Below are 27,253 nucleotides of genomic sequence, written 5' to 3'. Positions count from 1 at the left end.
AGTCACGATATGTTAATCATTGCAGTGACTCTCAAGATTTGTATTCGGGAGGTGCTCAGTTTGAATTTCGCCTGTGACGCTTGCTACCCTGACAGAGTTTTCCATGGTTTTCCTTGGTCTCTCTAATTAAATGTCAGAATAGTATTTCAATTAGGCCGTGACTGCTTCCATTCAAATCGCCTCCAATTCGTTATTCACTCCTGATCCTAACATTTGACACTATACCGCGTGAGATGCTGACAGCACCATGAAATAAACCACAGAACCATCCAGCCTTTATAGCTAGCCATTTGAACATTTATGCTTAGTTCCCATTTTAGTGCACTGTCATTGACTTTTTCTCCTAAAATGCAAAGCCATCAGTAGGTGTCATTCTCATTTCCTCCTCTTCCTCTGTTGCTCCCACTTGGACCATAGAGCATCTGTGAAACACTTCGTGTCTCTTCAGTTTCTTAATCTTAGATGGTAGGACTCCTTGGATGGGGGATCAGTCCATCACAATGCCGCGTCCTAACAGACATCCATGCCTTGAGTGGCATTGAAATCCATGATCACAGTGTTCAAGCAAGCAAAGGCCTATCATAGTGCCCGCACAGTCTAGGGCATACCCTAGACTAGTGTTTCCCAACCTTTCGGATGCCGTGGACCCCCTGTACCAAATGTTAATTGACCACGGCCCCCTTAAAACCCAAAATGGAAAATTTTATATTTTACATATCATAAAAGTAAAGCAGTGACGTACAATTTTACAACACTAAATATGTCATTTATGACAATGAAATGCTGTTATAAATGGAACTTATTCAGAAGATCATGAACATATCAATTAGGCCTAATATTATGAATTTAACACTCACCTAATCAACGATCCACACTTTAACCACCGATCCATATCTAAATAAGATTGTGGACAAACTGAAAATCAGAAGTTTCATTGTGAACTCAATTATTTGAACAAAAGTAGAAAAAATGTATATTAAACTGAGAAAAACACACTTGTATAATAATATAAAAATTCACTGCACAAAAACTAAAGACACACAGGTTGTTCACTCTGCCACTGAAATGAATAAGAAACGTGGTCACCGGTCCCAGCTTTATTCCTAACCAAAGAGGGATGGATTTGGTGGGGAAGGGGAGACTGGTCAGACAGCAGGTAAGGACAACAGTCTGCCCTGAAACACAGGTCTGAGATGCAATGGGCGGACCAAAAGAAAATGCTCTTGGAAAAAGGTACGCAAATCATTGGTTATTCCCCTCTGCTTTACAAAGGGAAGGCACCGTTTTGGTACCAACAGTCCCATTAAATTTTACTTCAACCATGGGCCTCAAGAGCCAGAGATATACATTGCAAATATCCCAGGTGTGAGGAACATGATAAGATAAAGTTTAATGAAAATAAACTATCCCGCGGACCCCTTTTGAATTACTCGCAGACCCCCGGGGGTCCGCAGACCACAGGTTGGGAACCACTGCCCTAGACTGCGGGCACTGTGGTAGGCCTTCAGTAGGTGTACTACAGAATAATTAAAATAATTCATCTCCTCAGTTCATATGTTATGCTTTTCAGATTTGCTTCCATTTAGCAATTTTTGTACCTTTTGTGGCTTAGTGTTTGAAGTGCATCCTGATTTCGTAGCTCTGTTGAGAGTGCTGATTGCAGAATTCCACATGCTTCCATAGCTTCTGTCCTCCACTTTTCCTTTAGTTAGCTTTTATGATTATTTTGAGTTTTTCATGTCATAATTTTCCAGTTTATTTCATTTTGGTAGCAGAATCACTCATGTTGTCCTGCTTCACACACAGCTAGGAAGTACAAGAGAAGTATCACAGTTTACACTACAGGTGACACAGGTTGTATTTTTGTTGCAAGTGTGCAAACCTCTCTTTCCCACAGGTTCCATCAACCTCTCCCAAGATATTTTACAACCACTACTCAGTTGTCCCATGTGTGTCAGTTTGCTCATGGTTGGCCACTTTCTGCATACTGTAAATACATGGTTATCTAGTATCCAGGTATCTGGAATTCTCATACATGTGGCAGAAATTTCAAAGAAAATTACCATTTTTGTAAAATTATTCAAAAACACATTCCAGTGCACTTATGTTCACTTGGCACATGATAGTTCTCGCGGCCACCACTTGCAATGTTACCAATTGTTTTCCAGCCAGGTGCCATTAAAGTACTAACCAGTAGAGCAGAGGGCAGTTGGATTTCTGATGGTGTCATGGTATATATATCCAAAGTCTTTGGTCTGTCAGTCCACAGTGTTGTCTTGGAAGACTCCCAGATAAGAACTGAAGCTAAAATATTGTGATATATAGATCCACTGCTAGGCAACGGCTCGATAAACACATTCCCATGGAGACAGATTCTTGGTAAATAGCCCATTTCTGGGTTATATATACAACAAAATATGGAATAATATGACATCTCTTGCTGGCCAGTGGCATTCTTGATAATACATGGCATGTTGTTTTCCATGGGGTCCGTGCTGAAGAATTACAGGAGGTTCCCACGATAACTAAGTTCAGTTGGGAGTACAAAGACAAAAGAGTTCAACAAAGTATGAGGACGAGAATGGAGCATGTCCCAGTGATTTGTGAGTGGGTAGATTGGTGATAGCGCTATACTTGAGTATGATTAAGAGAGCTTGTAAACAAAGGTGTTTGTGTCATGCTGTCTGCAGGTTCATGTAAAAACAGGAAGTTTAGTATATTTGGAAAAACTGCATAGATGCAGAGACTATCCAAAACAGAACCACAGAATGTATATTGCATGTTTAAAATTAGCTATTCAAATTTTTTGTCCTTTCAAGATGTAATTTTGAATAATACACTTCAAAAAAAGCATATTTTCACATATTTGGGGGTATGGATTGGATAATGAATTTATTGACCATTTGTACATGCCACACAGAACTAGAAATAATACATTGCTATTGCTGATATACTCACTTCACAGTTTGCTGTTACGCACACACACACGCACTAGGGTTCACAGTCTTCACTAGTCATATCCTGGCAACAGATTTCAACACAGTAATTATACTAGTCTCTGTAACTGTAGCACACATGGAGTCTTCCTTTCACAGCCACACTCTTGCAACTGAACTAACTCATAGCCATCTCTTCTCAGTTATCTCTCATCTCAAGGACTTGATTATTATTTCAGCTGGCCTGGGATCCTTGTTATATAGCCTTAGGGCAGACCCATCAGAAAATACAGTTTCCATCATTATAATCCAACAGTACCGGGATTGTTACTTGTGTAATCGTTGGCGTGGGTGCATGTTTACCAAGCCGTTACCTAGTAAAGAACATACTCTGGCTCCACTATTCCAGCTTTCAGGCATCATGTCACATTATGAAGTTTTATCTTGTATGTGATTTGACAGTAACTTCAAATTGTATACTCACTGGATGTGGCTCCTTTTGAGTTTTTTCTTTAACCTCACCTCTTGAAAGGCAAAAATTGGATGCTGTGGAGACATTTGAACAAATTCTGATGGAGCAGCTGTTGACAGTTCCAGAAATTGAATTTGAGAGGTACTGTCAGTATTGGAATGAACAGTGAGATATATTTACATGCTGAAGGAACCTGTTTTGAAGGGAATTAATCTTCTGTCCACGTTAAGTATATTGTATGAGTTCTCACAGATCCATTCTCAATACTCTTGTGGGGTAATTTGGCTTGATAATGGTGCATTTTCATTTAAACATGGAGGGAGTTCCTTAAATAGCAGAGTTGCTGAAATAGGTAGCCATATTGTAGAATAAATGTAAAGGATGTATTGATAGTATTGTTATTTTTAATGAGTATATCATTTATTTTACATAGAGCTCTGCAGGATGCAAGAAAGAAATTTTGAATTCTGAACTATCATTAATTAATTGAACATTTATTTTAATAGTTCACATTAGTGAGCCTCTTTTAACCGAATGTAAGATTTTACTGATGTATGGTATTTCATTTGGGCAAGTGAGAACCTTTGTTCTGTCATACAGGTGAGCATAAGTAGAATGTATGCTGTTTGCATACTGTTGCAGGTTCATTTATTTGATATTGACATCCCAGGTGGGATATGTTTCAAGGAGTCTGAGACTTTGACTGCTGGGAAAAGATTGACAGTCTTTAATACTGATATTTGTAAAATTGGTATTGGAATCTGTTATGATATGAGATTTGGTGAGATGGCTCAAATTTATAGAAAGGAAGGTGAGTATGCATGTGTATTTAGTGTGAATAACTTTAATTATCCTTCAACTTGTCTTATAGGTGTGACTTAGCACAAAGAAAAAAGGAAAGAGTGAAGCAGAGACAAAAGGAGAAAGTGGTCCCAGAGTTTTATTGAATTGAATTGAATTGAATTTATTTACATTCCATAAATCCTAAGCAGGTTAGTACCTTTGGATACAGAACAAGTCATCTTCCCTCATACCTTGGCCCTGAATTTTTAAGAATGAGACAATTGCAACTGCTTAGAGAGTAAAAGCTCTTCACAGTGAATTCTCTATAACAGAAACCTCCATGTAAGAAAATCATAGGCTCCGACAATACAGGGTACAGTATATTTATTTGCATGTGCTGTATCATCTATAAAAATCCAGTAATCATCATTCAAGAATTTCATTGCAAGCTTGAATAAAGAATATCCAGACTACATTATTTAGGGTTTTTTTTCTAACGTCCGTGCCATAGCTGAAGCGATTAGTTGCTGGCTTCCCACTGCAGTGGCCCGGGATTGATCCCGGGTCTGGTCAAGTGGGATTTGAGGTGGACAAAGTGGCACTGGGGCGGGTTTTCTACAAGTATTTCAGTTTCCCCTGCCAATCTTCATCCCACCAATTGCTGCACAGTCACTCTCACCTATCATCTGGGGTTGGTACAATAAGCCAGAAGTGGCCGCAGTGCAAGGGACTTAGTACCACCCCACTAATAAAAGAAACTACTTAAGTATGAAGAATATTTGTGAAATGGTAAAGCAGTTATCACTAGCAGCCTTTGCATATCACACTGCAGTGCATAACCACAGCTTCAAATCCATGGGCTGCACAACCACTGTCATAAGGAAACTTCAACGATAAATTTACATATTCAGAAACAATGCAGAGTAGTAATCACCAATGTTATTGCACCATTTGCAACAAAACAGATACTTAAAGAGCTAAGAGAAGCTCATTTCATTTCTGTATTGGTTGACTCATCTAACCACCTGGACAAAAATTTAGTGCCCATGGTTGTTATATTTTTTATTAGTTTTTATTTTGTCCCATTTTTACCAAATTTCCTGGGAAGGAATTTCAGGAAGTTGTGTCTCTGTGGTCTGCGCATAGGCTGTATCTGGGGAAGTGAAACACAAGTCAGCCATTTTGAATTGTTTCATTTTTGGTCCGTTACACTATCAATCACAAATTGTCAATGAAAAATCCGTCGAGTGTAACAATGTTTTTAGGTCACTTATTTATCTCACTTGCCTTACATGTTTCGGTTCAAGAAAAACCATCATCAGAGGCACGTATTACAAACACATGAAAACACTGGCATTGTTTAATGTACGCAGTATGTAAGCTGCGTGGACGCTGTTACAGATGTCGAAGTGTAAAAGCACAACACTTTCTAGTAGCATTGATTGCACGTACAACTCTTGCATTCCATCTGAAAACTGCCCTCAAATTGAGCCGTCAATGTTAAAATATTTAAAAGTTTAAAACATTTAAAGTAAAATGTTCGGCTCCTTCTTGTTGATTCGTCCCGATGATGGGAAATGTCAACTTGAGGTTGTGTAGGCTTATGGTCGGATGTTTCTTACGCATTGTGTGTTGTGTATGTGAGAAGACTTATTTCATGCTATAGTGATTTGTTGAGTGTGTAGATCCATGAAACTTACAGTTAATTATAGTTATGATCTGTAAGAATCCAATAAATTTTATTACCAATCCAAACCCCATTTAAGGTCACTCAGGTTCGTGATTTTATAAAATCTGTTGAAGTCTGTAGCTATACAAGAGTTACGGACCATGCTTAAAATTGTTCTAGTGTTTTGGTGCCTCAGCATATCACTTGGCTCTCATGTTATAGCAAGTGTCACATAACTTCGAACAAGGTCAAGAGTAACCTTGAATGCGCAGAAGAAAAATTTCAGACAAGGGGGTGGGTTCAAGGGAAGAACGAGTGTTAAGAAACTCCTCCCACCACAAGCTATGCATGGGATTTGACTAGGAATGCGGGGCCTTGTTCGAAGTTACATGACACTGTCTTTTTATACTGTTTATGACATGCAGATACAATTTTGAAATAATGGTATTTATGATATTAATATAAAGTTGAATGAAAATTTAACCAGTAGATGTATAGAAGTTGTTAATGGATAAACTTATGAGTACACACAGTCACTGAGCCAAATTTGCGGACGTTTGCCGCCCAACAGCAGTCTCTAATACCTCCGGTAGATGGGGGAAGCATTATAGATACTTCTCAGCCAGTAGAGCCGGTCTCGCTGGCTGGGCGGGACTGATGGTAAGCACCAGTACCGGTAGGATATAGAGACTGGTAGAAATCATAGAGGGAAGCAGAATGGACCACTACAGGTCTAAGTGCATGGAGAAACCCACCCTCTACAAGTAACTAAGTAACTAACTAACTAACTATGAGTACACACAAATATTCTTCTGCAAATGTCACTTCTGTGACCCTGTCCACATAGTAAGCTGGGGTACAGCACCAAAGAGATATGTCAGTAACTTGTCTGCATTATTCTCAGCAGACGGATCCAACTTTCTTAATAATTTACTTTTTTTTTAAGAGTGTGATCTCCTGTTATATCCGGGAGCATTCAACATGACAACAGGTCCATTGCATTGGGAGTTGCTACAGCGAGCAAGAGCAGTAGAGAACCAGGTATTCGTTGCAACCATTGCTCCTGCTCAAGATAAGAATGCAGATTATGTATCTTGGGGGCATTCACAGGTGGTGGATCCTTGGGGAAAAGTGATTGCCAAGACAGAATTTGATGAGGGGATAGTATATGCTGATATCGGTGAGTAATATATAGAAATGTTGAATTTGAACTACTTTAAGTGCAGTTATTCTTTGAAATGTGTTTAGCTGTTCAATTGGTATTTTATGTCTTGAAATCACAGTTGAAACATATTAATTGCATATTGTCAGAAATTATTGTCGTATTGTAACCTCTTGCATTTTAACCATAAAATGTATGTTGGAAAGGGAACCAAGTTAAATATGTTGCAATAATTCAACCATATTAGGCTTCTAGCTTGGACAAAACATTATTTAGCATAATTTCTCCATCTCAGTCTTTAATACTGAGGTCTGTAGTTTAGTCACAGGATGGACAGACACACTGAGCTTACTGATAGAGTTATGAAGAAAGAACTCTGACAGACACAATATTGGTGGTAGAGTTCTGAAGAAGGAGGAACTCTACTGGACACACCGAGCTTTCTTGAGGAGTTCTAAAGTAGAAACTCTGACAGACACATATGGCTGGGTGATAAAAAGGAGTTCTGAAGAAGGAGGAACTCTACTGGACACACCAAGCTTCCTTGAGGAGTTCTAAAGTAGAAACTCTTGACAGACACATATAGTTTGGTGATAAAAAGGAGTTCTGAAGAAGGAGGAACTCTGCTGCACACACCAAGCTTTCTTAAGGAGTTCTAAAGAAGAAACTCTGACAGACACGTATAGTTCGGTGATAAGACTTCTGAAGAAGGAGGAACTCTGCTGGCCACACCAGTCTTTCTTAAGGAGTTCTGAAGAAGAAACTCTGACAGACACGCACAGTTCGGTGATAAAAAAGAGTTCTGAAGAAGTAGGAGCTGTGCATACGGATTAAGCTTGCTGTCAGGTTTCTGAAAGAAGGAACTGCCAGGCAAACTGAGCTTGCTCACAGGTTCTAAAAAGGGAAATCTGCCTCTGTTAGACACACTGAGCTGCAGACAGGGTTTAAAGAATAGCCCTTCTATCATTCGATATATGTTTTTTTGGGAAGTCACTGTAGCTGTTATCTCAAAATATATGGTGACCGATTAGAAGATCGTTATGAAATAATGAATTGGGAAGGATCTGGAAGGAAACAACCTTAATGTGATTTTTGTTACTGTAGCATCATTTGCGTGGAGGGGCAGAAGGAAACCATGATAACCTCAGTAGTGATAGCTGATCTCTAGTCTGACTGTTGCTATGTGCTGTGGTACAATTTCTTTCACAACCTTCAGTGTATGATGTATTCATTTGTTCTTTGCTTTGTTATTCATTTACTGCATAGGGTTTTTGCTTGTTGATGATAATGTACACTGCCCCCGCTTTTTTTCCAAGACTGAGCTCTGCATTAATCTTGTATATAATGCCTTCCTTTAGTACTTCAAGGGCCTTGACCCAGCATATTTACACCTGAAGTATTAGCTAGAATAGTGTTCCTTATGTAATGCACCTGCAGTATTTGCATTCCCTAGATAAACTGGCGTGTAATATTTCATCTGCTTTTTTGAAGCTTCTGTAATGGTATGGTATTGTGGCGTGCTGCCTAGGGCTGGAATATTTTGAATCAGAACACACCCATTGCTATGCAACAGCTAGCAAACCTAAGCAAGGTAACTAGTAAAGTTCCCGCTATGACAGAAAAGACTACCACTGGCAGATAGAACATGTGAAACGGAACACTTGAACAAGGCGACTTCTAGCCCGTCCAACAGTAGGGTATAAGAGAAGACCAGGTCGGAATTGAGCGCAGATAACAACAAACCAAGAAAAGCAAAGAACGAAGGTGCTCCACTGAGAACAGCAGTGAAAGAGTGTATAACAGTTGAGGGTATGTCTGAAGGCATTATAAGTCCAAGTGATTGTATTAGTGAGAGTAAAAAGTGATTGTCCAATAAACTTCGTCATCTGATCCAAAAGAATTTCTTGCTGCATTACCTAGGAAACACAGGACAGTATTTTATACTCTTTTTTTTTGGACTTGATGCTGGAAAGCATATCTTCCCTCATATCTCATGATTACTTCACCCAAGGCCAATGTTTTTGTAAGGTCACCGATTGAGAAATTTGAAACCCCTTCTGCATTTCATAATCTGCAACCATTCTGCCTGATGGAATTTCATTATTTGCAAAATAAATCCGTTTTTTAATAAATTGGGAGCCAAAAGCCGGAGGAGGCAGATAAACAACAATACAGGAGCTGTTGAAAGTGTTTTTATCTACACAATCCATGCCAAGGCTGTGTAACAGATTAATCGGAGCTTTCAGAAGTTAAAAAGGTGAAGAAAACACACATGGAGCATGGGTCAGATGCAGGATATTCGGCAGCTAGTAACACTGGAATCAGAGGACATTGTTGAGACACATTACCAGGCAATGACTAGTGAAGAGACAGGAGGCATAGAAGACTTACTATGTGCTCTAGTGACTTGCAGAGTGTGTAAATTAGCAATGACATAAGACTCCAGTAAAGCTAATTAACCTTTATCGGACGGGCCATTTAATTTCCGGTAGGGGCAGCTGGACGGAGTTTATTTAAATGCCCGCCCTTCTAGAGCAATGAAATTGTAAGCATGTTTCTAAAAATGGTGTGATTTCTACATTTTTTATGATAAACGAATGAAATGAACGCTCCTTTAATGTAGAAAGAATATAGAATCAGATATTCTAATTTACAGATTTTAATATCTGTAAAAAATTTTTACACTGATTCCCCCAAAAAAATTTCCCAAAATTCATACATTTTCTGCACCATGCGTTTTAGCAGTGTAAGTCCTTGTGGTGACTTCACATTCAATGGTGTCTCTTGTTGAAGCTTATTTATCGTATGGGACATGTCGGTATGCATGTTGCTGTGTAATGTGTTAGATAGACACAGGAGTTAATTCTCGGAATATGGTGTTGCCAGATTGGTCATTTGTTCATTCATTGCAGTCAAACCATTGTGTTTGTAACGATTTTGAAACATCGCAATATAAGGTTAGCCAGCCATGACATCATGTACCAACTTTGAAGCAGATATTCAGTTCAGCGAAGGCGTGAATGAGATTTTTGTATGTGTGGTCTTGAGGTCATGATTTATGGCTTCTTATCGTGGTCTAAGCACAGAGATTCACTGCTAGAGAGCCGTATAGTTCACCATGGCCAAACGACGACGTCATATGGAAGATGCTGAAATTGAGAAACAGCTGTTCAATGACACAGATTCAGACTGCTATTCAACCGATTCTGAGAGTGGCGAGGAAAGTTGGAGTTCTGATGCTGAAATTGAGAAACAGCTGTTCAATGACACAGATTTGGACTGCTATTCAACCGATTCTGAGAGTGGCGAGGAAAGTTGGAGTTCTGATTCCGCGGACGAAGGGTCATCACCTTCGTCGGCAACTTGGGGACCGCCAGACCAGTGTGGCTGGAGAGGTGTGAATAATTATTCCCGTGTAGCTGCAGGGATAAATATCACTGTAGCTCGACATCACTGGCCTGCTTCCTCTAAATCGCAACTGAGGTGTCGTGTGTGCTCTTCGCGTGGGAAGCGGTCTAGCGTTCGTATGAAGTGCGTGAGCTGCGACGTCGGACTCTGCATTTCGGAATGTTTTCGGCAGTACCATACGAAGGCCACATTACCATAGATGACGCAGGAGCGAAGGCTGTTTCCTCATGAAGATGGTGAACATATATCACATAAGTAGAGCAAAAATTTAGTTTTAAATTTAATTTTAAAGAAATCTTTACACGCGTGCAGTGCGCGAAATCATATGAGGTCGTTCGGCCATATGACGTTGGTAGATTACATTAGATCAAGCAGGAGGGAAGGCTGTCACCTTATAAAGGTTGTGATCAAAAATCATGTAAATAGAACAACAATTTATATTTTTAATTTAATTAAAAAAAAACCTTACACACGTGGAATCCGCGACATAATATGATGACGTTCAGCCAGCTGCCCTAACTTTTAACGACATCATATGATGACGTTCATCCAGTAAAGGTTAAGAAGCCAAAGTTTATGTCCCGTCACTAAACATGTGTCAATGTTTATGTTTGTTAAACTTCACATCTTGTATTCACCAAATCACAGTCTTCTGTATTATACTAACTGCATTATATCTGTTATTTATGTGTTTGTATTTCAGACTTGAAAGTAGTGGATGAAGTGAGGCAGCAGATTCCAGTGTTCAGACAGAGAAGAACTGACTTGTATGACACAGTACTAAAGGACTAAGGGTGCTCTTATACTGGTCTGTTTGATATTTTAGCTTATTACACAGATTTAAAAGTGTTACTTTTAGGTCTTATGCAAATATAAGTTTTATTTCTGTACCTTGTAGTAATAGCATGCCTTATATTGATTTTTTATGTTTCGGATGACAACAATGAATCAAAACTACGTTCATGAAAAATTTAAGAGTGCATTTATATTTGGAAGGTTTGCAACCATCCACTTATAATCTTTATGTCTTCCGACATCCTCTCAAAAGACACAGACTTTTAAGATTCTCGCAGGTATAATTTTACATGTTGCTTTGTATGTGGGTGAGTCAAATGAAAACAGTAAACAAATTTTAATTTAATTTATTGAATGAAAGCGGTACACAACTATATCATTTTCCTACATAGTCTCCATTTCGTTCAATTCAGGTCCTCCAGCGTTTACAAAGTGTATGGATTCCTCTAGAAACAAAATCTTGTGGTTGTCTGCACAACCACTCATGCGCCACCTGCTGTACCTCTTCATCAGAACAGAACTTCTTTCCTCCCATTGCTTCTTTGAATGGCCCAAACATGTGGAAATCACTTGGTGCTAGGTCTGGTGAGTATGCCGGATGTGGAAGGCACTCAAGGTGCAAGTCTTGGATTGTTGCGACTGTTGCACGGGCAGTATGGGGCCTTGCATTGTCATGTTGCAAAAGGACACCTCTAGTCAAAAGTCCACGTTGCTTTGATCTGACTGCAGGTCGAAGATGGTTCTTCAAGAGATGTGAATATGAGGCACTGGTGATAGTGTTCCCCTGAGGCGTGTAGTGCTCCAAGAGTACGCTTCGTTCGTCCCAAAAGAGAGTCAGCATATTCTTCCCAGCAGATAGCTGTGTCCGGAACTTCTTGGGTTTAGGTGATGAGGAATGACACCATTCCTTGCTCGTTCTCTTTGTTTCTGGTTGGTGGTAGTGCACCCAAGTTTCATCGCCAGTAACGATTCTCAAAAGGAAGCCATTGCCTTCTGCTTCAAGATCCCGCAGAAGTTCTTCACAGGCATCAACACGTCGTTTCAATTCTGGAGTAAACTGCTGTGGCACCCACCTTGCAGACAATTTGTGAAACTGGAACACATCATGAATGAAATGGTGTGCTGATCCAAGACTCATGTTAAGAATTTTGGCTATTTCATCCACCGACATTCGGCGATTCTCCATCACTAGGGCTTCAACCGCTGCAATAGACTCAGGCATCACGACTTTGTGAGCCTGACCCAGGCGAGGATCGTCTGCCACAGATGTGACACCATTTCTGAATTTCCTACTCCACTCGTACACTTGCTGCTGTGACAAGCATGCATCACCATACTAAACCTTCATTTGTCAATGAACTTCAGTTGGTTTCACACCTTCACTGATCAAAAAAGAAATTACAGAACGTTGTTCTTCTTTCATGCATGCATGTAATGTAGCAGCCATCTTCAAACTGGCACTGTGATGGCGTTCTGTTTGTCTGCATAGTACTGCCACCTATAGGATATTCTTTATAGCCTTGGTAACATGTCTGCCAACTTATAGGACAATGGCATGATATTTCAAATTTTTATCTCAGTTTTACAGTTTGCATTTGACTCACCTATGTATGAGTGAAAAAACTTGATCTGCTTTAAGGGAAGGGCATAGATTGAGGGTGTGTAAGAATCAGATGTTGAAGAGGTATGTAGATCTAAGAAAGTGGAAGTAGGAGGAGACTAGAGAAAATTGCATGCTAAAGAGCTTCATACCCTTCACGAGCCTAGAGACAGGGTGTGTCAGTGCCTTCAGTCAGATTTCAAGTTAGTACCTCAAATTATACCAAGATTGCTTCCCTCCACATACTTCAGAATTCATTCTTCACTGATCATCTTGCCATTCAGCACTCTATAATATGAGCTACTGAAAATGCATTTTAGCCGTCCTTCCATCAAATGCTGGGATTGTACTTCAAACAAGAGCCATGATAGCTTCCAACCACAACTCTTACAAGTTATCTTTTATAATCACCCTCTTTTTGTTGATTCAGTACTATACAACCTAAACTGTTGACGCAGCTTCATTAAACAATCAGAGATTCATAATTTACATTTAGTGAGTAGGTGATATATGAAGTGTGATTTCCTGGTAAATTTTTATAAATTGTTTTATTTCAGTGCCCTCAAAGTTAACTCTTGTGCCAATCTTGCCTTGTTTAATGGACCAGCATTGTACACTTCAGTGTTATTCCCATCTGGATGGCTGTAAAGCTTGCTGTGGTCTTCCATCGATCCATCAGTTTCATGCTGCTTGTTTGAGCCCATGTTTTGAACATCTGATGCCCATCACATTTTCACAGTGTCATATTCTAGGAACCATGAAACTGAATGTTGTCGTGTATGTATGAAATTGCAGTTCACTTCTGTGTATGTACACACTTAATTTTCATTATTTGGATACAATGTGAGAGAATGTTATTAAAAGGTTTACAGATATCAGATTTGAGGTTATCACTGCAGTGAATATTAAGGTATAGTCTTCTGGACAGTCACATATGTAATGTGGTAGGTAGGTATCACGTATGGAGGAACCTGCTGTCTTCCATTGTCAGGGTAGAAAAAGTTTTATAAGATATAGGCAGCAGGTTCATGTGAAACATTGTTACTGTGAACCAGTTTCAACAGCATTATATCTCAAAAGATTGTAATATTACAGTTTACAGACTTCATGCATGAGAGTTATATATTGCATAGGATGTGGCACATAAGAAATAGTTGCAGCAGTTAATTTAAATTTTCATATGACTCTTCTTGTCGTTACTGACAGTGACATATGGTGAAGTGAGATATGCACAGGCTCTTTTTGAAATAGTATGGGGAAATTATTTCCAGTGTGGTTAGTGGTATTTATCAGATCACCCATGCTGTATCCCAACACATCAAACAGAGCAGTAAGCGAGGGAGTATTGAAGCCAGTAGACAGAATAATTTACGTTCATGATTTGTTTATTCCGTCTTGCAGTGCATACACTTATCTATCTTCTTCTTTCACTTTCACTACATGTTTCGGCATAAGAATGCCATCTTCAGGTGCTACTCAATTCACGTCAAACTAGTACATTGTATGCCTTGTCTTCACTTTAAAATAACTAAAATATATGTCCATCATATATATTGACAAATGTCAATCGTAAAAATATTAAAACTGTCCAGGGTTCCCGATCGCTACGTCGTATCTTATTACGCCAGTCCTGTTCATCCTACTCTGTTGGAGCTCTTCTTCCCTATCGTGTATATCTGCAACGTGAATTTGTATTCATTAATACTGTGTTCCGTATTTTATCTATTACTTGTGGTATTATAACTTTTAATAATACTCACTGTGTTTCTGTTGCGTCTTGTTCTCGCGACTGCGTGCGTTATGCTGTTGGGTCTGCTGGGTATGTGTGTGTGTGTGTGTTCTGTCTTCGTTTTGAGTGAGTTATGATGTTGTTGGCGTAGATGTGGTGGGGGTAGGGGGTGGGGTGTTGTTATGTTGTTCTGTGTAGATAGTGTTTAATTCGTGGTATATTGGGTTATATATTTCTTTGTTTATGTTATTCATGTGTGTGTTTTTCTTTGTCGTTCTATATATATGGTAGTTCTCTAATGTGTTCAAGTACTGCCCCTTCCTACCTATTGCTATGATATCCATAGTGTTTTCTATAGTGCCATATGCATGTCCTGTGTTTAATATATGTTCTGAGTATCCTGTATTGCTGTTATTGTGTCTTATGTCATGTATGTGTTCTTTATATCTGGTATTAAATTTCCTCCCGGTTTGTCCTATATATTCCTTGGGGCAATCTAGGCATTTCATACTTCATACTTCATAATTTACGTTTATTGGAATGATGGTTTACAGTTTAGTAATATCATTTGTTTTTCATATCTTTTGGACAGCTCAAATAGAGAATGGTCACATCCTACAGTCTGTTCCCATCTCTTCTGCCTAGGGCGTCACCTAGTCTGATGACAACCCTTCTTGTGATGTACAGAGTACAGAGTTCAGTCAAACTCATCCTTAGGTGCATCTTGTAACCATTTGTGTTGCTACACATCTTGTAGCTAAACTGGTATGGATCTGGATTTGATGTAATATCCATTTATCATGCATAAAATTATCCCATAATGAATTAAACATGCCTCATGTCCCATGGGTGTAATACTTGACATCCAACTGCCTGATGATGTTAAATGTGAGAATGCAGTTCTCAACCAATGGAACCTTGTGTTACTAAATGATCTTGTATGCACTAGATTGTTCGTGAGTGTCAGATTGGCTGTAAGGTAAATTATGAATTGAATTCTAAGATCTTACAGTCTGTCTAATACACCATTTCTGTCTTAATATAGTGTGGACAAAATATCTAGTGAATGTATGGGGTGAAGAAAGCAGTCTTCTGGGATTTGGCACCGTGTATATGTGGTGTTAACCGACGTTTCGGAGGAACGTATCGCCCCCATCTTCAGGGTAGAAGAAAAAGTATAAGAAATCTGCAAGCGACAACACCGTGACAACACAGTCTGCTTTACCGTTTCTCACGGTGTTGTCGCTTGCAGATTTCTTATACTTTTTCTTCTACCCTGAAGATGGGGGCGATACGTTCCTCCGAAACGTCGGTTAACACCACATATACACGGTGCCAAATCCCAGAAGACTGCTTTCTTCATAGTCACCGCCGTGAAAGCCTCAAATCTTACACAATGTATGGGGTGTCTAAAATTAAAATAATTAGAGCCTATTACTTTAGGACAAAAACTGTTTATCACCAGGATTTTATGTATAATTATTTTACATTTTCCAAAGATGTATGCACTATAATAATAACATGCTGTAAAATATGGATCCATATTAAGACAATGCAATTCATGTACTCAGTTTGTTTTTCATGTAACTCATTTTATGATGACCCTTGGTCTTTAAGTCAGCTTTATTGCCTTTATTAGTCTTTGTAGGTTGATATTGGTATTTCTGGTTTCAATAACTTCAGTTAGTTAATTGCATTGTTTTTTCTTTTTTCCCTCAGAACCAAATTAGTAGCCAGTTTCTTTTAACATTTGCTCAGATGATATAAGCTAGCTTCAACCATTGATCAAAATGTGATGTTAGAATTGTAGAACTTTCAATTTAATGCTCTATGAGGTTTTGTAGCAACTGGTTTTTTCAGTCTCTTTTTGTCAATTGATCATTCACTCACCCATTATTTCACTTATAATCTGAACTTTTGACAGTGCCCATGTTAATCTGTAGAATCTTTATGTCTGTATGTCTGGCTTGGTATGCAACTGCATAAGTCTGTGGGCATCAGTCATCACATTTCTGGTCTCCAGTGACAAGTGTTATACCTTCTGTGACTGTAAGTGTAAATTTCACTACTGTGTTCATGAATTAATTCAATAATTTTCCTGGGGAGTAAATCGCGGCCAGCGCATAAGGCTGACAATCTTACCGCCATCTTTGAGCCGATTGTCTAGATAATGTGGGACCCTCAACGTCTCACAACCCTACGGGCCTTAACGGCCTGGTACAGGGATAGCTTTACTTTTTTACTTTTTACTTACTGTGTTCATGAACTTAAGTAGATCACAGTGGCTGCATGGTCTAAGGCATGAACTGTCTTCACCTCCTCAAATACTGGGTTTGTGAGTTTGAATCCCACTCAAGGCATGGCTGTCTGTGTGCATTTATTTTGTGTTTTTGTTGTCCTGTGTGTAGGTAGTTGCCTTCTGATGGGCTTATCCCCCATCCAAGGAGTCCTACCAACTGTGCATAGAATTACGAAACTGAAAAAGTGGCCAGGACTGAACAGAGGGCTGTACAGCCATTGATGAATGAATGGTCATGAATTTAAGATTTCTAACTTTCTCTCTGCTTTGTGGTTGACCCTGATCAAGCATTATTTTTTTTATATTATTACCTCCTATTTTTAATTTCAGTAATAATTAGGAGTTTTTGCTGCCACACAAACGTTTATTTTAAAATAATTTGCTTTACTTTTAGTTCATAGTATTATGTTACGTACTGTTGATCAGTGTTTCGACTTGTTAGAATGCTAGACACCATGGACATGAGAAAAATTTGGGTTATTTTTAAGGATGAAAGATTGTGTACAATGAAGTTCATTGTTTTTTTTTTATTTGAATGTTTAGATATTTAGTTTCACTATTCTGGTGAATAGTTCAGACTTCACAGTAATGATGTGAATAGTGTTAGTCCAGGGCAATAAGATTATTACTAATAGTCAGACATCCTCCGTAAGAATTAATGTTACAGCATAATTTCTTCTGTAAGTCCAGAGCCAAGTAATGGCACATCACTTCGTACATACAAGACTGTGACAGATCTTAATAATCTGAATCATGGGATGTGATGCCATGTACCTATGCACAGGTGAATACAACAACGTATTCCAGAAGACCTTAATATGCACTGCCATGAGAACATCAAATGTGACTTACTGCTTATGGTTAGCACAGCTTTATGCATGTATGTGTAGGCAGGGTATTTTCTGTTAATGATATTTTATTGTTTATTTTCAGAGAAGCAAAAAATTATGTTGATTATAACAAATGATTTCTTAATCACAAATGGCTATCAATGATGACAAGCTTATTATTACTGGTGAATGAGTAATGAAATTATCAGATTTCATATTTGTGTATGTGTGTGTGCACATGTGCATGTGACAGGTGGGAAAAATGTGGTTTGCAGTACAACTAACTGTCATTCAGTAGGGGTCGTCATGTTACACAACAGCAATGATGACAGTTTCATTCTGTAGAAGAATGGCCATGCAGCAGGGTATGGGGTATATATACCGTATTACAGAAACAATGTTTTTTATATATTGAGTGTAAGGGTAAGGGTTTCTAGTTGTATAAATAGTGCTACTGTATACATGAAATGCTCAAATTGAAATACAAATTTGTGATATATTTGAATGAATGGTGGCATTATTTAAATTTTTTGTGACACATCCTGTGAATACTTTGTGGTTGCCCATCTGGAGAAATTTCTTGAGTGATTCATAGGTATACCGGCATATCTTCGAACTGTTCCATTTTATTACATGATTTCATGTCTTAAAATAAAAGAGTTTTGTGGAATGCTTCGTCTGTTTTTATAATATTTTCATTGGAGGAATCCTAGGCTGGCATATCCAACTTCAGGGGTAGTACCAAACTCTGAAGGAGTTTTGTAACAATGTATATGTTCCATATGCCCAAATATGAATGGGTCATCCTGGATTATTTGGTGTAACACTAAATTAAGAATTGCAAATATGCCTTTGAGAGTGCTACTAATGTGTGTTGAAAGATAAATCATTGGAATAATATAAAACATAATAATTAAGAGGAATATGGTAAAAATCTCTAGCCAGTGAACTTTCCTGTGACACTAGGCAGTGTCATGGCTCAAATAGTTAGATGTTAGCTCTTAACCAAAGAGGTTCTCAGTCTTCGGATGGACCATTAGGATTTGTGCTGAACATAATAGCAGTGCAGCTGGTTTTTCTCTGAGTACTTAAATTTTCCCATGCCAATCATCATCCATTCAGTGCTCCATCTGTACTACCATCATCTTTGCCTTTGTTGTCATTAGGCTGATACGGTAGCTTTGTATTAAGCTGCAAGAACAAAGGACCTGAGCATTTCATTACAGAGCTTTATAATATCTAGTGTGGTCATCAAAGAGGGGTCATAGATTAAGGTGTACATTAGAGAATATATTAAAATATATCTTAGAGAAGGAGGGTGTGAAGATATAAACATGATTCATCTGGCTTAGGTTGGGGCCCATTTATAGTGAAACTTTTGGTTCTCAGAAGAGTGTGAGTTACTGTTAACTTCACAGAAGGACTCTTCATTGTGGAACTAGTTAATCGTAATTACCATTACCTTGGCTGATCCACTCTGTGGTCTAGTGGTCAGAGTTCCTGGCTACAGATCCAAAGGTCCCGGGTTCGATTCCCGGCGATACCAGATTTTCTGCGAGTGGGTCTGGAATGGGGTCCGTTCAGTGTTGTGAGGATAACAGAGGAACTATTTCAAGGAAATAGTGGCTCCGGTCTAGAAAATTGAGATTAATGGCCATGGGGATCTGTTGCGCTGACCGTGTGACACCCTGTATCTGCTAAAGTTGGCACTGACTTCGCCAACAAGTGGCGGTTGCTCGGTCGGTATAGTGCACTTGCCGACTATAGGCCACAGTCATTTCTTTTTTAGTTGTTTCTGTAGGACACAGTTTGACGCAGTGACATATTTAAACAATGACGTTAAAAATTTCAGTTTGTTTGATGTATACCTTGTTCCTTATGGAAACATTTTTAAAAACAATAATTTTCCTGGCCAGTCTACTGCCGGGATTTCAGGCACTTGGGCACTTGTGGCTATGGAACAAAAACAGATATGAGAGTCATGTTTGCAATATTTTATTCATCAAATTAAACAGTTTATATACACACAAGTGGAAAGGCTGTTTTATGCAAAATGATTCACAGTGAATGCCGTCTGTAGCTCTGCAGTCCACATCTTGCGAGCCACACTGTAACACAATTGTTGTAACGTTTGCAGTTGCTGCACTAATCTGTGCTTTGAGTTCATCCAATGTATTCACTCTTTGGCTGTACATCTGGTCTTTGATATAGCTCCAGAGAAGAAAATCCAAAGGCAGGGGTGGCTACACCATTTTGCCTTCTTTCTTTCCATCCACTGGGAAATTCACATGCAGACAGGGAGGAATAATGTGAGCAGAATGAACAGATGCGCCATCCATTTGAAGAATAAGATTGTTTTTGTTGAGCAGCAGATGAGTAAAGTTTTCCGACACGTGTTCGAATGAATTGCATGTAATGATATCTTCATGAAAGAAAAACGGGCAGTGACTATTTCGTATATCAGTGTGTGTCACACCTTGAGTTTAGGACTATCCCGTTCATGATCTAAATGTTTTCTGAGAGGCTTTTTCTACTGCTAGTAGCGTGGGACTAAGTCCCTTGTACTGAGGCCACTTCTGACCTATTGCACCAGCCCCAGATGATAGGTGAGGGTGATTGTGGAGCAATTGGTGGAATGAAGATTGGCAGGGGAAACTGAAGTACTCAGAGAAAACCTACCTCTAGCGCCACTTTGTCCACCACAAATCCCACTTGACCACACCTAAGATCGAACCCGGACCGCCGCGGTTGGAAGCCAGCGACTAACCGCTTTAGCTATGGCACAGCCCTTCTGAGAGGCTTACTGCCCCAAATGAAAGTTATGCCGATTGACACATGCAGAGATGTGAAATTTTGCCTCATCAGTGAAGACAATATGGATTAAGAAATTACCATTTTCTGAAATGTGCACCGCAAACTGTGATCTGAGCTGTTATCATGTGCTGTAATTTTCTGTACCACCTGTGATTCATGTGGTTTAAGACATAAGCTCTTACAAAGAATTATGTGGACAGTTGTTTGTGGCATCTGTAACTCTGCACTTGTTCGGCAGGTGGACTCCTTTGGACTCAGTGTGAAAGCCTGCGTAACACGATCTACATCTTCATCAGATCTCGGCTGCCCAGTAGACACTGCCAGTCTCTATACATTTCCCATACTATTTAATGATCTGGTCATCAGGTGGTCTCACCATATTCGTGTCTAAATTCGTCTTGAACCTGATTATTGGATTCAAATTGTTGTGTGCCTCAACACGGTCTATGCTTTCTGCTGTACAGTAGACATTCACATAGAACACATAATCAAAGGCTGCTGTCTGTTACGCACAGTTGAGATGCTCGCTCAGCTTGTATTAGTGAAAATGTTTGATTTATGATTATAGTGCAAGTGACAGCATCGTTTCTGTTTTCATCCTGGGTTTCAGATGCTGTAAACCCCAGCATTGTTTTTGGACAGATTCTGTATTTGACTAATATCATTACCATTTCTCCTCAGTTGCACCCAGAGGCCAAGTGATACATGTTAGTGAGGTGATTGTTTTTTATTGCTTAAATTGTGTTTTTTTTTGTAGCAGCAGCAGTAGTTTTTTCCTAAACATGAACATTAGGTTAGGTTAGGTCAGTTTGCACACAGCCACAAGCTGCACTGAATCTTATCAGTATGCTCTTCATGTCTCATGCAAGATTCCCGGCGCTACCAGATTTTCTGAGAAGTAGTGGGTCTGGAATGGGGTCCACTCAGTCTCATGAGGATAATTGAGGAGCTATTTCAAGGAAATGGCGGCTCCGGTCTAGAAAACCGAAATTAACGGTCGTGGGGTTTCGTTGCTATGACCATGTGACGCCCTTCATCCGGTAAAGTTGGCACTAACTTTTCCGACAAACGGCGGTCGCTCGGTCGGTATAATTCGCTTGCGGACTAAAACCACGGGCTTTTATTTTGTTTTATATGCCCTTGAAACAAAACTTCTTCCCCGAGGCAGACGTCTATTCTGAAACGCCCTGTTATCCACGTAGAGTTTCATTGTACACTGCCGTCGGCGAAAACAGAAACAAACGAAGAACGTGGATCATAGATTGGTATTGGTACGTTATTCCTGTCCCCGAGCGTGGCGCCCTGGGATCCCAGCTGGGTTCAGTTGACTCTGGACTTTTCAGTGCGAGTGTACTCTTTGGTGATGTGTTTGTAACCATCAGCATGACGAAAGATATGTATCATGCCATATCGGAAATTAAACCTCCAACTGTGAAGGATGCACATCATTTTTCGCACTTTCTTCTTATTAGCTCTTAAATGTTTTTGGAGAATCCTAACTGTGTACCTTCAGCATTGTCTTGAGATGAAAGATAGTGCAATTGTGGGGAAACCCTTAGTAGCAGGTTACTTCTCATGTTATGGTTTAAGAAATCAGTTGACACATTTCGTAATACGTATTAGTTCTGAAATACTTCACCAGCTTCGCCTCGAAAAATAAGTTGGCTATTTTTTTTTTCCTTGGCACTACAGCCCCAGTGGGCCTAGGCCTACCTCCATGAACTTAAAATTGGCTACTTACAGACCTTATTTCTATTCATTTCATCTCCGTCACAACAAACTAAAGAAATAATATCATTGACTCCGTGCTTTTAGTCCGCAAGCGAACTGTACCGACCGAGCGACCGCCGCTTGTCGGCGAAGTTAGTGCCAACTTTTGCGGATAGAGGGTGTCGCGTGGTCAGGGCAACGAATCCCCCACGGCCGTTAATTTCGGTTTTCTAGACCGGAGCCGCTATTTCCTTGAAATAGCTCCTCAATTATCCTCACGAGGCTGAGTGGACCCCGTTCCAGACCCACTACTTCTCAGAAAAAAACTAATAGCGCCGGAAATTGAACCCGGACCTCATGATCTATAGCCAGGAACGCTGACCACAGAGACGGTCTGAAATAATATCATTATATGCTTTAAATAAATGAGGAGCTTCATAACTTGTACTCTTCTCCAAGTATAATTAGCATGATCAAGTCGAGGAGGATGAGGCGGGCAGGTCATGTAGGACGAATGGGGGAGACGAGGAATGCGTATAGGATATTGGTGGGAAAGCCAGAAGGAAAGAGACCACAGGGAAGACGAAGGCGTAGGTGGGTGGCTAATATTAGAATGGATCTTAGAGAGATAGGATGGGATGGTATGGATTCGATAGATCTGGCTCAGGATAGGGACCAGTGGAGGGCTCTTGTGAACACGGTAACGAACCTTCGGGTTCCATAAAATGCTGAAAAATTCTTGAGTAGCTGCAGAATTGGCGGCTCCCCCAGAAGGGCTCAGCTCCATGAGTAAATAAGTAAATATGCTTTAGATAAAATTATGGCACTTTTGTACACCCTTCAATTTTATGTACTGCTATTCCCCTTTTCTGAAACACGTCCTCAACCCTTCACCCTACTGAAACCCCTTCCCCTTAAAGCCGTGGTTGAATTTCCGAGCTTAGGGGATGAAAGGGTTCGGGGCTCGTAGTTAAGAGAAGACTCGGGGGATGAAGGGCGATGGGGTTTAATAGTAAGGGGAATTTAGCTGTACAGGGTAAAGGAGCAGGCGTTAATGCAGGGAGAATATCATATTTATCGAAAAGGAAGGAAGAGACTGCAAATTCTGAGCAATATTAACTTGAACGCAAGACACCAACATCACAAGACTTTTCACAGATTCTCATAACACCACGGAATGGCGTGGAGGGTAGCATACAAAATGGGGGAGTTAAAATGTACAGACTTTTGTGTCAGAATACCTGAAAGGAAAAGACAGTTTTGGAGGACAATACTTCAGTAATCCTTCAAGAAATGCGATACGACTGTGTGGACTGGATTAATCTGGCTCGGAACAGGATCATCAGTGCTCTCTTGTGAATACACTAATGGTCCTTCGAGTTAAGGTATGGGAGGAGAATATTTTGAGAACCTGAGCGACTATTAGCTGCTATAGAAGGTCTTTGCTTCCTGCAGTTAAGTAGTTGGTTGAGCTATGCCATAGCTTAGGCATTTTTTTTAATTCCCTTAGTGGGGCGTGGAGTCCAACTGGGTCCACTCAGCACGGCGGCCACTGATTTGTCTATTGTACCTGCCCCGGTTGATTATGATGATGGAGAATTTGGTGGAATGAAGATGGGCAGGGGAAACCGAAGTACTCGGATAAAACCCGTCCCAGCGCCACTTTGTCCACCACAAATCCCAGTTGACCAGACCAGGAATCGAACCCGGGCCGCCGAATTGGGATGCCCAACGACTAACCGCTTGTGCTATGGCGCGGCTTAGCATCGGCGGTTAGTGGCTGGCTTCAAACCGCGGCGGCCTCCATTCGATCCCAATTCAAGTTATTGGGATTTGTGGTGAACAGAGTTAAAATAGAACATACTTTTGTTTCTCCTGCCAATTCTCATTCCACAAAATGTTTCATACCAATCTCCATCATGCGGGGTTGTTACAGTAGGCCAATTAGTGGACGACTAAAGTAAAAAGAAAAAACTAAATTAAATATTTGGTAGATTCTAAATGGTTCTGACGATGGGGTAAATTAATCAGAATTACTGGGTTCTTGGACTTTGTCCATCGTCCGGTATTCGAGAAACTAAACACAACTTCCGGAAACTGGATCTGTTTCCGTCCTCAGGTGAGGGGGCAATATACCTACTCTGTTGAGTCCCTTAGAAAGAGCTAATCAATCGTCCAGTGATTGATTACCTCTTTCTTAGGGACTCAGCATGGTAGGTGTCTTCCCCCCACACCTGAAGATGGAAACAGATCTAGCTTCCGAAACACTGTGTTTTCTAGTCCCTGGAATACCGGACGATGTACTTTACTTAAACTTTAAATCCGTTACACTGCACGAAACAAATTTCAAAATTCCACTCAAATGCAATCGAACCAGATGTTTGACTGACTTCTTAAAAACGTGGGCGAAACAAGGAAACAAACATACGTTGCTCTTGTGGTTACACTATCCCGGAGATGCATGCAAGTGTTCCATCGCTTGTAAGAAGATAATGAAGTCAAATAGGCCTAATTTTAAAGGAGAAATGAGTGGAGTGCCGGTCACGGTAGCCAGGCGGTCTAAGGCATGTACTGTCTTCGCTCGCTTGGAAACCGGGATCGTGGGTTCGAATCCCACTCAGGGCATGGATGTTTAGTTTGTGTGTGTGCGTTTTTCTGTGTTTGGGTACAAGTAGAGGCCTTGCGACGAGCTGATCACCCGCCCAAGGTGTCCTACCGAATGTTTAAGACCTAGAAAAACCGAAGTGAACGGAGAAGTTCATGGAGGTAGACCTAGGCCCACTGGGGCTGTAGTGCCAAGGTAAAAAAAAGTGAGTGGAGTAAATTAATTATTGGTTGACGTCAGTTACGTTTTTTAGTATATCATGACATTGCTCCATCATAGACGTACTATGCAGACTGTTCTTCAGTAGTGCGTTACACACAAATAAACATACGTGAATACAGGGTGTCTGGACTTTTGCTGAATTCCCCTAACATCAGTTAGATCAGTTCATACATTTGCAACATCACGAACACTTCCAGTGACTGGAGCTGTTAAGTTTTCCTAATGCTGAATGGCAATTCCATCCTCTACGCTGAAAACAAAAATATTTCATTCACCTGTTCTATTAGGCTTGTTCCGCCTAACACAACTCGAAGAATGTAGACCATTCAACTTGTTTTGTTAATATCACAACATGTTTAGACCATTTTTGGTCATCATCAGGTGAACTCAACTGTTTAATAAATGCTCTTTTGAACTGCAAACCATCTTATTTCTTATAGTTTGCAAATACATAACAGGATTCACTCTATAAAGATTTGATGTAGTGGACTTATACTTGTGTTCCTTTCCTGTCTACCACCAAAACTAGGTTACAGTTAACTTCACAATAATTTCTAAACGGGAATAAGTCATACATATCTGTAAACAATCAAATGTTAACAATGCATTCGCTCACACTAATTCATAAAAATTACAGTTAAAACGTGCTTATTTATTAACGATTACATAAGAAAATAACACTGCTTCAGGTACTTAAAATGCGGGCTTTCTTCAACTCGAATGTCACAAATGTTGCAAGAGTTCGCCACTAATCCATACTCTGAGCCAGATGAATCCAGCCCATATCCTTCTGAACAATTTTAATATTATCCTCATATCTACGACTGTCTCCAAATTAATGTCTTCCTTTTAGGTTAGTGTACTGATATAATTTGTAGCATTTTATTCAGTTGACTCTGTCAACTGAATGAAACAGGAAGAATGTCAATAAATAATGTAATTTTTTTCAAACAAGCCATTGAACTGAAGACAAGCAGAGAGAAGAGCAGGATGAGATTGTACTCACTTACTTACTTATTTATGGAGCTGAGCCCTTCTGGAGGAGCCGCCAATTCTGCAGCTACTCAAGAGTTTCCCAGCATTTTATGGAACCCGAAAGTTCATTACCGTGTTCAAAAGAACCCTCCACTGGTTCCTATCCTGAGCCAGATCAAACCAATCCATACCATCCTATCCTAGCTCTCTAAAATCAATTTTAATATTGTTCACACACCTACACCTTGGTCTTCCCAGTGGTCCCTTTCCTTCAGGCTTTCCCACCGATATCCTGTATGCATTTCTTGTCTCCCCCATTCGTGCTGTATGCCCTGCCCACCTCATCATCCTTGACTTGATCATTATATTTATACTTGGAGAAGAGTACAAGTTATGAAGCTCCTCATTATGCAGTTTTCTCCAATCTCCTGTCGCTTCATCCCTCTTCGGTCCAAATATTCTCAACACTCTGTTCTCAAACACTCTCAGTCTATGTTCCTTCTTTAATGTCAGAGACCAAGTTTCACACCCATACACAACCACAGGCAAAATTATAGTCTTGTATATTCTAATTTTTATGTTTTTGGACAGCAGCAGTGAGGTTATACCATCCGCAATAAAGGGTTCCATAAACTCAATAGAATCAGAAGACTGGGCGCAGGAGAGGATTTTAACATACGCGTAAGCCCTCTCGAAACTGAAAAAGGGCGAAAGGAATTATACGTGTATACACACCAAAGAAATGTATGAAATAACGAGAAGCCTTAGAAATGCGAGAAGTTATGGCAAAACCTGGAATACAAATGCAATCACAACATAAGTGCATTCGGTTTCACTTTTCTACAGCAGTTGTTTGTACTCAAAGTTCTTTAATTTTATATAAATATGTGGTTTAAGAATGCACAACCTGTAAAGCCTTATACCATAATTGTGGTTAAGTGATTTCTAGGCAACAACTGCAGTAATGGCTCATTGATTTTCACCGCGTACAAGAAATCATTCCCATTGTCTGTTTTGATAGTTTGTTTAACGCATGAAGCAGTTTGATAATGTCATTGTTATTAGGTCCTGTGGGTGGGGAAGAGGCAAACGTTCAATCCAAACTTTTATGTCTCTGAAAACACGCGGACAAATGGTTTTCTCGCATGTACTTTAACGCGTAAAACACAGAGAAAAACATTATTAATTTGACACCTAATTTATTGCTTCCTTTCAGATATGAACAATTTCACTATTTTTTTCTG

At 39.8% G+C, this 27,253-nt stretch overlaps 1 protein-coding gene across 1 annotated transcript in view; it reads left to right on the top strand.

The window, feature by feature from the left end:
- The window catches only part of LOC111869899 (omega-amidase NIT2), a 33,705-nt gene extending 19,499 nt beyond the window's left edge, over positions 1-14,206 (top strand). The window contains exons 4-7 of the mRNA XM_023861769.2: positions 4,051-4,219; positions 6,807-7,040; positions 11,134-11,238; positions 13,383-14,206. Coding sequence (XP_023717537.2) covers positions 4,051-4,219; positions 6,807-7,040; positions 11,134-11,222 — 492 coding nt within the window. The 3' untranslated portion in view covers positions 11,223-11,238; positions 13,383-14,206. The remainder of the gene's footprint in view (positions 1-4,050; positions 4,220-6,806; positions 7,041-11,133; positions 11,239-13,382) is intronic.
- Positions 14,207-27,253: the final 13,047 nt, after the last annotated feature.

The sequence above is a fragment of the Cryptotermes secundus genome, unplaced genomic scaffold (assembly GCF_002891405.2).
Source record: "Cryptotermes secundus unplaced genomic scaffold, Csec_1.0 scaffold958, whole genome shotgun sequence".
Classification (NCBI taxonomy): Eukaryota; Metazoa; Arthropoda; class Insecta; order Blattodea; family Kalotermitidae; genus Cryptotermes; species Cryptotermes secundus.
The sequence above is the reverse complement of the archived record's forward strand: the minus strand, read 5'-3'. Positions and strand labels throughout refer to the sequence as shown.